The sequence below is a fragment of the Clinocottus analis genome, unplaced genomic scaffold (assembly GCF_023055335.1).
Source record: "Clinocottus analis isolate CAN_PGR_092001 unplaced genomic scaffold, fCliAna1.0.p SCAF_6, whole genome shotgun sequence".
Taxonomy (NCBI): Eukaryota; Metazoa; Chordata; class Actinopteri; order Perciformes; family Cottidae; genus Clinocottus; species Clinocottus analis.
This window is the reverse complement of record NW_027176218.1, coordinates 17,342,535-17,355,136: the sequence shown is the minus strand read 5'-3', so window position 1 is coordinate 17,355,136 and position 12,602 is coordinate 17,342,535. Positions and strand designations below refer to the sequence as shown.

Below are 12,602 nucleotides of genomic sequence, written 5' to 3'. Positions count from 1 at the left end.
TGGTTAACAGTTGTTATCACTGGCAGGGAAAGTGTGTGTGAGTAAGAGCTGGAGGGGAAAGGTGCGAGAAGAGGTTGATCGCAAAGCCATTTCCCAAGGCTTTGTCGCGCTCTGTTAGCTGAAGAGCTCCATTTCAAAGACAATTTGTCTACTGCTGAGCACTTTGGCAAAGTGTGGCCTTGTGGTGAAGAAAGTCTGCAGTCTTGTGTGTTTGTTTAAGAGACTTTCAGCTCCCTGCGTGTGCCTTTGGGGCATGTATGAGTGATGTTTTTACGGGAGAAGACCTTGTCTGAAGGTATACGTATATGTTTGAAGCATATATGTGTGTGTGCACATTGCTGAATGTGTTTCAAAAAGAAGTGCAAATGAGCTCCTAGATCAATCACTTGTGACATTAACACCGATGCAAAGCCCCTTCCAATCACAATCTACCAGCCATCAGTGGCCGGCTGAGTGGCCACATTAGCGAGGTCGCGATCCGCTCTTTGGCTGTTTTTCAAGGAGATGCCGACTTGGCCGTTCGCCCACAAGATTTTTGGAGACGTCGTCCATCATCTTTAAATCTGAGCCCTGCAAGAGCTGCTGCTGCTGCTGCTGCTGCTGCTGCTGCTGCTGCTGCTGCTGCTGCAGTCCCGAGACCAGACAATTTTCCTGTTTGACCAGGAACTTTTTTTTTTTTTTACAGAAGATTATAACATCAGACTACAAAACACCTTTCTTCCTTTCACTGAATAAATCTTCGATACAATCTTAATTGTTGTGTTTGGATTTCAGGCCGTAACATTATGATCTACTTTAGCATACTGCATACCTGCAGCTCCATGTATAAGAAGTCCATAACAATACAACATAATTAATCTTAACAAATCCTTATTTCTCCTGAGCAGTGGACACACACTCCTACACACACACACACACACACACATTACATTGACTGTCATTTATTTCCTGGAGACTAACCCTCAACCTAATCATAATCATTACTAACCTTCACCCTTACACTTTCCCTCCCTCACCTTAAATCAAGTCTTTACCCTTTTTGTGGGCTTCTCTTGTTGCTGGAGGGTCCAACATATTTAGGTTAAACATAACAAAACTAAATGATTACTTACAATTTTTACATATTTAATGTATTTTTTCTGAGCATGAGCATTTATTGTCTTACGCAACCATATTTCACATGTTGGATGTCCTAAAAACATAAATTCTTGCCGGATTACTTCTCTAATGGGGAATGTTTTAAAGCTGGAGTTAGTAATTCAGTTATACACTGTACTGAACAAATCTGGGGACGACAAATGCCTGTCTCGTCTGTTCTTGCGTCCTTGGAGATGTCTGCCTCTAAAGCGCATGAAATCTAAAAATATAGGACCAAAATAAACGGGAAAGACATCTTTTCTACGAGAATGTATAGCTGATGTTCTGATGCTTCTGTGGGCACAACTTCCTGTGGCTGTGTCTACACATTCACACCCTGCCATCAGCGTGTGAATGGGTGAATGCCATGTGGTGTAAAAGTGCTTTGAGTGGTCACAGGACTAGAAAGGCTCTCTGCTAGTATAAGTCCATTTACAACTTCTGACTTTTTCTTTGTTTTCTTCCAGGTATGCTGTTCTGCGAGACCCAGCAGGCTGGCTGAGTGTGAGTCCAGTCACAGGAACTGTCAACACCTCGGCCTCGCTAGACCGCGAGTCTCCTTATGTCCACGACAACAAGTACACAGCTGTCTTCATCGCCACAGATAACGGTGAGTTACACATGCCCCATTGCATAGAAAACGATAGAGGTGAATTAGAGGAAAACAGTATGTAATGTGATTAAATCATCTGTAAAACCGTAAGAAAAATTGATATCTATTTGGCCACAAATGTAATATATCTAATGTAATGCAACAGTAAATATGAGCTGGTCAATAAAAGGCTTTGGAATTACTGCTAAATTGGTTCCTTGTAGATATTTCCCAGGGAACAACTATGCATGAAGAGACAAAGACACATTTTTTTTACAATTCCATGAGGACTTGGATTGTTAGTAAGTGCCTAGTGCTGAGTTCACTTTAGCTAACATTCAAATAAACTATTCAAGGTGTTAAATGAGTGTGACAGGTATTACAATGATAAAGATTAGATTTTATGCGGCGGCAGCTGGCTAACAAGGCTTTCCACTATAGATCTATTCTCACATGCATTACACGAGGATTTCCTCCTGTGTGATGAGTTTGAGGACAGAAATACTGCAGCAAATTTGAAAAAGTAGAAATGAATGGCATTAAGTATAGTTGACTCTTGGTCAGGACTCTCCCTGTTGGTTAGTTCGGAAACTGTCATCATCCCGCCGTGACAATGTGATGGCCTTAAGTGGCACTGCTTCTTACAGAACATATGGTCGCTGGTCGCCAGCCTCAGTGGAGCTTCTGCTCTGAGACTTTCAATGGCTCAGATGAAAGTGTTGAGAGCTGCGTGAATCTCCTTTTTCTCCGGGGTTCTCTCTTCCTGTGTCTCGCTGTCTCTTTGTCCCTCTCTTTCAATGTCTCTCTCCCTCTCCCTATCAATCTATCTGGTCTCCCGTGCTCGCGGAGATTCTGACAGATCCATTAAAGGAACTGAGAAATTCTATTAGTAGGCAGCAGAATAGCACTGTTGTGCTGGGGAATTCGGCAGCCATAGAAAGATGAGCGTTGAAAGAGGAGTAATGATGGGGCAGGTGGAGGAGGTTGAAGGGTCAAAGGAACAAGAGAAAGGAAGGGACATGAGAGGTGATAACAGGGAAAAGATATAAAGCCAGGGGGAGAAGGAATAGGTGGCGAAGAAGAGAAATGATGAAGATTATGAGCAGGCATGGCAGGGAGTAAGATTAGTGTTGGAGCCAGAAGAGGATACGGGGTTAGACGATGGCTATATAAAGTTTTTGGAAGACACTGATTGCGACACTGTTATGTATTTGCTTGAAGGAAAAAGTTTACCATTTTTGGAAAATACGCTTATTTGTTTCCTTGCCAAATGTTAAATAAGAAGATTGATATCACTCTCAAGTCTGTATGGTAGTTATGAAGCTACTGCCAGCGGCTGGTTAGCTTTGCTTAGCACAAGTACTGGGAACAGGGGCGGAAAAGCGAGGCTGACTCTCTGAAGGTAAAACAAATCCACTTTCTCTTTTAGCATCTCTAAATGTTGCCAACTTTAATCTAAACTTGTATATAACATAATGTGGTCCAGTATGTGATACACTGAACTAAACAGCTTCTGGCTATGGCTCTATTTACTGGACCCATGTGAAAGTGATATCAATCTCCTCATCTAACTCAGCAAGAGAGGTGTGGCTTGTTTTGGTGAAAATGGATTTTGGAGAACAAATGTTTACGTTCCTCAAAGTCACTTATGCAAATACAAACACCAGAACACCAAATATATTGGCCTTTGCCCCGAGAGCAGAGGTATTCCACGAATGTTCAACAAGGTCGAGTTGGAGAAAATGTCATGTAAAGGTCCGGCACATCACAATAATGTCTAACTTTCGCTATGATTTAGTCTCATGTGTATTAAAGTAGCCAGCAGTTCTTTTATGGAGTCAAAAACTGACAGTCAAATCAAAAAAAGAAAATAAAAAGGATATGATGATGATTAAAAAATGCTGATTAAAAATGGTAATTAATACAATAGAGATTATAATTATATTATTCAGTTATAAAATGTGTGTGTTATTAAACCTCCTGTTTCAGCTCTATTATTATTTTTATTTATTTTTTAAATTACATTAAAAAATATGTATAACTTTGTGATTCGGTTAAGGCCAGCAGAGAAGGCCGAGCTGTGGCTGATGGCCCGCCACCGGTGTACAGCAATCCATCCAATGATAGATTGCCAAACCAGACAAACCAGACAACTCAAACGCTCTCAATCCTATCCATGTTCAACATTTAAAAGGTGATCTCCACAGATACAAGTGACGAAAACCATAAATATCCAGACCTTTAACAACCCACTGATTTGGTGCGCACAATGTGTGTGCACATGGTTAAAGTGGGAGCAGAATGCTATTATCCACTCGACCCCTACCTCGACTCTCTCGCTGCACGCTCTGCCATTGACGGGACACATTGGCTCTTCCCCACAGCGATCTGCACAATGATTGTATGACAACCCATCATATGTAGACTTCAAATATATCGATTGACCCTGACATCATCATCTCTATGTGAAGGGTTCAGATGAATACCCATCTAACCTGCACTTGAGGAGGGTGAGAGTGAGCAATAGACTAGTGTCAAACAGAAGAGAGATGGTTATAGATGACGCATATATACAAAACATCCGTCCACAAAAAGACAGTTGGGAAAACATTCAAAAATAAAAGGACAAAAATGAAATGGAAAGCAACGGAAAGTATGTCTGAAATAGCATTACAATATCTTTATCTACAGTTTTTCTCTGTCAAATTCGCAACATGTGATATGTAAAATCTACTATCGATTAACTGTGGAATGAATTACTATTTCTCTAAAAGAGTGCACTCTGCAGGCCTCCTTAATTCTTGCTGTGTGTAGCTGAAGTGGCGAGAGGTTTCCTGAAATAAAGTTTCTCCCTTGCCGTGGTCCGCCCCAGTTTGAGCCCATTTGACCTTGTGTGCTCACTTTAAATGGGAAGTATACTCTTGGTAAATATTTTTGCATGGTTAGCAACAGATTGACTGTAGTTTGTGGTTAACAGCATGAGGGCAGGTCAGCCGGAGCAGGCCTCCAGGCTGCAACAGATGGTGAACAATGGAGCGCGCAGACTATTGGGAAGGAAGATAGTCTGAAACAAGGAAGAGATGCTGAGATGGTCAACAGAAATAGGACAGAAAAGAAGGAAAAGAAGAACTCTGGATCTCGGGAAGGGGGGGGGGGGGGGTTCACAAGGTAGTGAGGTAACGATAATGTTAGTGTCAAGGTCAAGGGTCATCTCAGCTGGGAATTTACCACAGTGAGTCTGTAGTCAGGAGGTTACCCACTGCTACCATAGCAATCAACTGCATTTACAGGAAAGGAACAGGGCCATTTGTCACTCCACAGCATGTGACGTCGGAGACTTGAATGACCGTGTGATCGGCGCTGCGTGTGTACACACACACACGCATGTCCGTGTCTAAGTGTAAATCTGTTTATTTGCACGTGCTCGCCTCCGTCACTGCATCTGTATTTGTGCACATTGTCTCCTCCCCCTCCCAAACACAGGTTTCTATTGCTGAGTTTAAAAAAAAAAAGCCACAACCCAGTTGTGCCTGTGCAGCAGGAACCTGGCGGGCCGGCAAAGCAGCGCGGTATTGTTTGAGGAGATATTGTTCCAGCCAGAGCAGAGGGCTTGACAGGCAGTTTATATAAACTCTCATCAGTAGCTGCTGGTTTTGCACGCCAACAAATTCTCTTCTGCTCTGTGATGCCCCGCCGAGACGCCAGCTGTTCCAGCATCTTACCCCCTTCCCCTTCCTTCACATCAGTTTTTTTTTGTTATATTCCGTGCCGGCAGATCTGTGTGTTTGTGTGTGGGTGATTTGAAGTTGTGTGTTCATCCTCGTTTGTTTTTTTTTTAAATCTTTGTCCGGGGACACGCGGTGCCTCTCTAGCCTGCCCCTCGCGTATCCACTCACCGCTGTGTGTTGTGGTTCAGTGTTTTCTCCTGCTCCTCATTTAAATGTTAAACCGCCTCCTGGTGGGAGCCATTTGTCATTTGGAGGCATGAATACATTATCAAAGCCCCAGTCGTGTGAAACGCGGCGGCACACACACTCACACACATGCAATCTTTAGTGAGTGCTGCCACCAAACCCCCTATGGAATACTCTTAAGTTATGCACAAAAGAGCTGAGCAGCGTTTGCTTTGAACACGTGGACGTACGGAAGAGTGACCTCCATTTAGCACTCGGGGTATGTGTGTACGCGTGTGTCTACATCTGTGCAACAGTTAGTCAACCTCGACAGAGTCAAAGAGACATTTGTTAAGTACAGGAATATTAAGTATTACACACACACACACACACACACACACACACATGCATGCACTAAGAGCTAGCAGTGTGGTAAGTCTTAGCATTCATCAGTGTCAGATCACATCCCCCTTGTTTAAATCAAAAGCAGGAGGCGAAAGGAGAGAGGGGATGCTGAATTTGAATAAAATATCCCTTTGGTGCTCAGATGGATGTAAAATTAAATGTGTGTGTGTGTGTGTGTGCAGCGTGTGTGTAGTATCTGCCCATCGCTCTGTGACAGGTCCACATAATAGGTTCATCATCTCTTCACTCAAAAGAGAGAATAAGACTGACAGTGGGAGTCAATTGTCAGTAGCAGAGATACCCGCTGTGTGTGTGGGTGTGTGTGTGTGTGTGTGTGGGTGTGTCCGGGTGTGGTTGCGTGTGGTTGTGTGTGTGGGTGCAGGCACACCATTCGGTGCCTCTAGATGTGTCCATCTTTGTGTACGATGTCGGCCACTGTGCCTCATTGCCACACTAAGTGCTGGTAACCAGTGTGCCGCTCAATGCTGTAATCGGCTGAGTAATGTCCCTGTTTTAGGCCAGACAAGACACAGTGGCTTCACTGCTAACTGTCTGCCATGTCAGAAGCACACAGGGAGGCAGCCTTGCAGGATAAATACAAATGAATTGACTTGTGTTTTGCCCTTAGCCAGCTGTGATCCAGCTCACCCAAACCACATAATAAAGCACGATGAGCCAGTGTGTCAGCCCAGTGCGCCAAAGTCCTCTCGTCAAGAAGAGAAAATTGAAGACTTCGACATTTGGTGAAGATGACTGTCAGTGTTTACAGATAGCTCAGTATTTTAGTTCTCCAGCTACAGATGTTGAATGTATAAAGAGATGCCACTAAACCCTAAAATTAGTTATTGATGAATCAATGTTTGATTAATAAGGGATTTGGGACTGAGCTGTTAGCAGAAAGAGACATCGTAAATGCTAGAAATCAGCCATGACGTACTTCTCTAACTTTCCAAAGAATCCATTATACAGGAGCTCAGAGAACACAAGCTAAAGGGCAGACTCCGTCTAATAGAATAGCAAATATAATAACAGCTCAGTGTCAAGGAGACAAAAAGAGAAACATTAGACAAGCTCCAGGGACTTGGGGAGAAAAGTGAACGGTGAAAATTAAAAAGAGTACATTTGGGTTGGAAGATGAGAGAAAGATCAACTTTTAACAAAAGTCCATTCCAAAAATACAATTGGGAACATTTAACATGGAAAGGAACTTAAAACGTGTGTGTGTGTGTGTGTGTGTGTGTGTGTATACATATAAGTACCACTCTTGTGTCAATGCCTTTATGGAGACACAGAAGCAGGTTAACAACCTGACTGAAATGTGTTCTTGTCCAGCCAATTATGATCCTGTGGAGCAGTAGACAGGGATGACGTGTGTGTGTGTGTGTGTGTGTGTGTGTGTGTGTGTGTGTGTGTGTGTGTGTGTGTGTGTGTGTGTGTGTTATGCCAATGCATCTTGACCCAGGATATCGGCAGTGTAATGGGATATGCTCTCGAATGCACAGAAGATCGCAGCTCGACACGGTCCTGCCTTCTGTTGCCTCCCCTGTCTTGCCGCATTGCCTCATTAACCCTAAATGCAGACTGTCTTTCTCACTTTAGCACTTTAGTAGCGCCAACTCAACCTCTGTCTTCCTCTTCCTGCCCCTCCATGACCACCTCTGTCTTTCATTTCTCCACTTGAACCTCTTGGGGAAGTCGCCACCTTGTAAACAGGCTCACTTCTGTGAATGAAGAATGCCTTTGTTCAGCTTTGCCAGGGAAGAGATGTCTCTTTCTCTGTCGTGGCTGTTATCAAGCCCTGCCTCTCCTGTGTCCTTGGAATACTGATTCATCCACAGATCAGAAGTGATCGCTGGGCCCGGCACGCTAAAACAAACATGCCTCTGCCTACTCAGCAAGAGAGCCTCGGTTTAAGTGCAGTGATTCTAGGAGGCCTGTTTTGTAAAATATTAACGCTACTGGTCATGTAGAAAGCAAGCTATTCAAATCCAAATTTAAAAAGGGCCCCTACCCAGCACATCTCTCACTCAGGATTTTCCATTAGGGCTTCCTCTGTGGCGATGGACAGATTTGGGTGTAGTTTTGATGACAGGCATCCAAACGCTATGAGATGAGTGGGTAGTAGAGATGGAGAGATAATGAAAGGCTAAGTCAGATGATGGAATCACACAAACATCGCTGATGGAGGATTTTTCCACTTTATGCCGATGCATGTCATTAGACCAACATAGGAAATGTGTTTGGAAGCTTCGTTCCTGATGATGGGTTAAAGGCAGCATCTGTGTACGTCAGTGTGTGTTTTCTCATTCTGGGCTGCGTGGAGGCAATGTGATATGCCGGGCTTTACGTTGTTTTAATTACGCAGCCTCACAGGTTTTTGGTTGCTATAGAGGCCACCTCAATTAACACCTTTCACGTAGAATCGGCGCCGAGTTTCTCAGGCAGGGCTGCGCTGCCATATCAGCTTCAATATACTTTGTGCTGGAAAGCAATTTGCTGCTTGCACAAAAGTTTACAAAGGACAGCAATCTTCTTTACATGACTGAGACAAACGCAAAATAATGACAATACTTCCAGCGGTCCTCTCCCCCGCAGCACACTCACACATGCACAAACGCAGGCAAGTGGCCATATAAGCCCTATTTGCATTTCAGTTTGTCACATTCGTTGTTCCCTCATGATAAATCTTAAATAATTCGGTTATCTCTGACTTCTTTGGGCTGATGTGGTTTTGAGTGAAATACAGCTGTTGAAATGTGGTAAATTTGATGATCCTCCGGCTTTTCCTCTCAAGCAGTCAACAGCTATATGACCTATACATCTGTCCAATACTTTGGTTCAAGACCAAATACCTGCAAAACTATTAGCATTCCCATCAGCCTCAGAGCTGCTTTGTGTTAAATGCTGATGTTAGCTTACTGACGCTTAACTAAGAGATGTACACCGTTCACAATATACCTGCTTTCCATCCACATTTTAGCATTGCCATTGTGAGTACTTTAGCAGGCCGACATTCACATTTAGCTCAAGGAAGCTTAAGAACAGCCTGACAGTGTCTAGCTCGACGGAAGACTCTTATTATCAAACCTTTTGCTACCTTTCCACTTGCTGGGCATTTCTTTTGTTTTTTTTTCTAAGAGTATGGTTCTGCACTACAAATTGGCCGATTGGTTAGGACTTAAAAATGACTGAGGACCTCCCAGATCCGTTATTTGATCGTTCCTCGCTCCTGACTTGAACCAAAATTGTTCCAGTCCATCACAATGAAGGCCGCTCCAAAGCTCTGAGCAGCAAGGAGGAATCTCTGAGGAGACATGAGTGAGGACGAACATGACCAGGATTTGTGCAAGTCTTTTATCAGAGTGACACACCCCTTCATTGGATATCTGTTTGTGATTGGACGCTGCAGCTGTTTGGACTGCTCTGAAACATCACCACAGTTTTATTTGGAAGTGGACAGAACAATAACTGAACCAACTCATGAGTTGTATTCTTTTATTGTTGTATTATTTTTATTATTACTAATATTGATATTATATATATATATATATATATATATATATATATATATATATATATATATATATATATATATATATATATATATATAAATGGGCAAAGTTGAACAAAAATTACCTGATTAATCGCATGATTTTTCTGCAATTATTCGCATTATGCGCCAAATTCAACAATGAAGTAAAAAATTGTGTATTGGCCGCTTTTATTTTAAAGTAATGTTATCAGAACAATATAACAGCACTGTGGAGCAACAACAACATACATATTTATATAGTTTATAAATCTGTTTTCTTTTTTTTTGTCAGTAGTAAGGGTCCCTGTGAGGGACAAACCACTCCTTCTTTGGTCCATGTTCAGTCTGCTGCTTACCTTGAAGATAAAAGTTGATAAATGTTATACAAAAGCAATAAGTTCACTTTTTCTTCCTCAGTGAGAACAGTTCAGTCTGTGTTGTCTTGAACAAGTGCACTGAACATCTTGTGATGTGAGGAAAGTTCTCCTCTTTGAGAGAAGAGTAAAGACCCAGAAGTGATCCTGACTCAAAGTGCTCTGTCATAGTGGATCAGACGCATGCGCGATTAACGTTCAATCTGGACGCGGAGGCTGCTGGTAGACTGCTGCTTGTACTGCTGAGAAGCAGCTCATTGCAGCACCGCTGCTTGTTGAGAACAGAAGATACAGAACAATACGTGCTTTCACGTTAGTCGGCGAGGCTATAGATGCGCGCGCACCGACATAAATCGCCTTCAAAGTAAAAGCAGTGTCGCTGTAATGCGATCATGGCGTTTATCTTATTTATTTATTTTTCATGTTTGATTGATCTTACGCGGGCTGGACTCAGAGAGCCGTGAGATGCCCAGGTCTGATCTATACCATCTGGAGAGATTTAAAGCAATAAGCCCCTCCCACTGCCAAAAAATGAAAAATGCCAAAAAATAAAAATAACATTCAGTTAACGCATGATCAAATAGTTAACGCTGTTAAAGGATTGCCAGATTAATCTTGCGTTACCGCGTTAATCCGCCCATCCCTAATATATATTGTATTTATTTTTCATTTGATAATCATTAACGAGGTAAAACATGGATCCGTTTTACCGTAGCAATGCAGAAATGGTTCATGTGCATTCTCTATCTGAGAAGTCTATTAACATTTGACTGATCTGTACACAGCATGAAAACAACTGTTCGGACAGTGTAGGACACGTCTTTTCAGTGCCAAATCTAAAGCTTCCGAAGTCGCAGCAGAGTTTTTAAAGCCAAGTGACATCTGATCCAGCTGTGTTGTGGTTATCAAAAACAGCTGTCCCTTGAGAACACAGTTCAGAGGAGAGGACGTTTTCTTTCTGTAAAAATGTGTTTCCTCGATTAGTGGGATAGACTAAGATCCTTGCACTGGATGATATTGAGGGTAATGTAAGTGTAATTAAGAGATTTAGGGCATATCCAACATCACTTGTGATTGTAGGGTCAGTACACATTTCTAATAGCATAAATGATAACATCATAACAAGTTGAATTGTCTCAGTAAACCATGAAAGCTAAATGGAATTCAGCCATCGTTCGTCTGTATTATTTAAACTCAAGCTTTCACATGTGAAAATACTTGCAGTGAAAAAGGCCTACAATCAATCTGTGAATGGGGATCAGGTGGAGGCAGCGGGGGAATAGGTGCTTGTTTAAGTCCTTTAAACATTAGTTAATGTGGAACTCATTTTGGAAGCTTAAAGTTAGCTCTTTTTTATTTCAGTTTGGTTTAATAAGCCATTGGATACTGAAATGATGATGAAATGATGTGAATATTGTGAGTTTAACAAAGTTAAAGTGATTTCACTTTGATTTGTAGACACTTTATTTTTTCATTTTGATTCGACATCTTATCACAGTAAAAAATCCTGTCGCAAAGTTTTTCTGGGAGCAGACCAAAACAAGTAATCTCCCAAAGGAGGGCAATTTGGGTGTTTAATTACCACAAAAAGAGCTTGCAGGGTAAGCCTACTTTAAGCTGTATCAATACCTTCCTTCTCCAATCACCTGGCATAATAGCCAGCAACTGATAACCCAAACTCTATTCTGAAAGTAATTTGCGATGCACCTGTCCCTAGCAATGCTTCTCTCCCCGAAGTCATCTCTCTTAATGACTTGTGCCTTTTGTAATTGGCTCTGGCTGGGTTCATTTACAGTTCTGATCAGCCAATAAGATTAGCAGGCGTCATGTGATAGTGTTTTCCGAAGCCCCGAGGACACTGATGAGTGATGGGACAGAATGAATTGGGTTATCTGAAGGGAGTTTTAACAAGGTCTGGGACTTGTGCCGTGGCAAGATGGATAGAGAGGAAGTGGAAAATACTAAACAAGATAGGATGCTGATTCCTTTAGCATTACAGTGAGAGCAAAGGATGGTACAGATAGTTTACACACACACACACACACACACACACACACAGTCATTTGATTGGTGGTTTGATGTTATAAAATAATACTTTTTCAAAATGCATATACTGCTCGTTCCCCCTCTTCCTCTTATCATACTGTATCTAAAACAGCTTGGTACCCTCGTGATAAGAAACCAAAGTCTAAATTTGTATCCCCCCCAAATAAATAGCCGAGGGTTCATACGATGTGAACTCATTCCAGCCCATACTGCAGCTGGGTGTGTTTGAATGGACTTGTGCACAGTTTTCACAGGAATGGACTCGGGAAGCTGTTTCAGTAAATGAAGAGAAACTGGATGTCTGAGTATTCTACTGTTACTGTATCCGCAAGTTGTGATAAAGAGCGAGGTATCGCCTGTTTTACACTGTAAAGTGATGGGGAATAGAATTATCTTGTCAATTTTGCTGGCATGGCACGCATCTCATATGATCATGTAATGCGGCTTTCAACTAGTCCAGTTCTCATTTTAGATTTTGCCTTCATTTGTCGTTTCTTTTTCTCATCTATTACCTTGCTGTGGTCCACCTGTGAATTAGTCTGCCCGCCTGTTTAGCTGCAGCATGATGTATTGTTACATTTTCCAATGAGCCATTCCTCATGCGAGGACCCTGCGCCTGGCTT

At 42.2% G+C, this 12,602-nt stretch overlaps 1 protein-coding gene across 1 annotated transcript in view; it reads left to right on the top strand.

Moving 5' to 3' along the window:
* Positions 1-12,602, top strand: part of cdh13 (cadherin 13, H-cadherin (heart)) — a 314,444-nt gene that overhangs the window by 277,864 nt on the left and 23,978 nt on the right. The window contains exon 12 of the mRNA XM_068603602.1: positions 1,605-1,747. Within this exon, the coding sequence (XP_068459703.1) occupies positions 1,605-1,747 (143 nt within the window). The remainder of the gene's footprint in view (positions 1-1,604; positions 1,748-12,602) is intronic.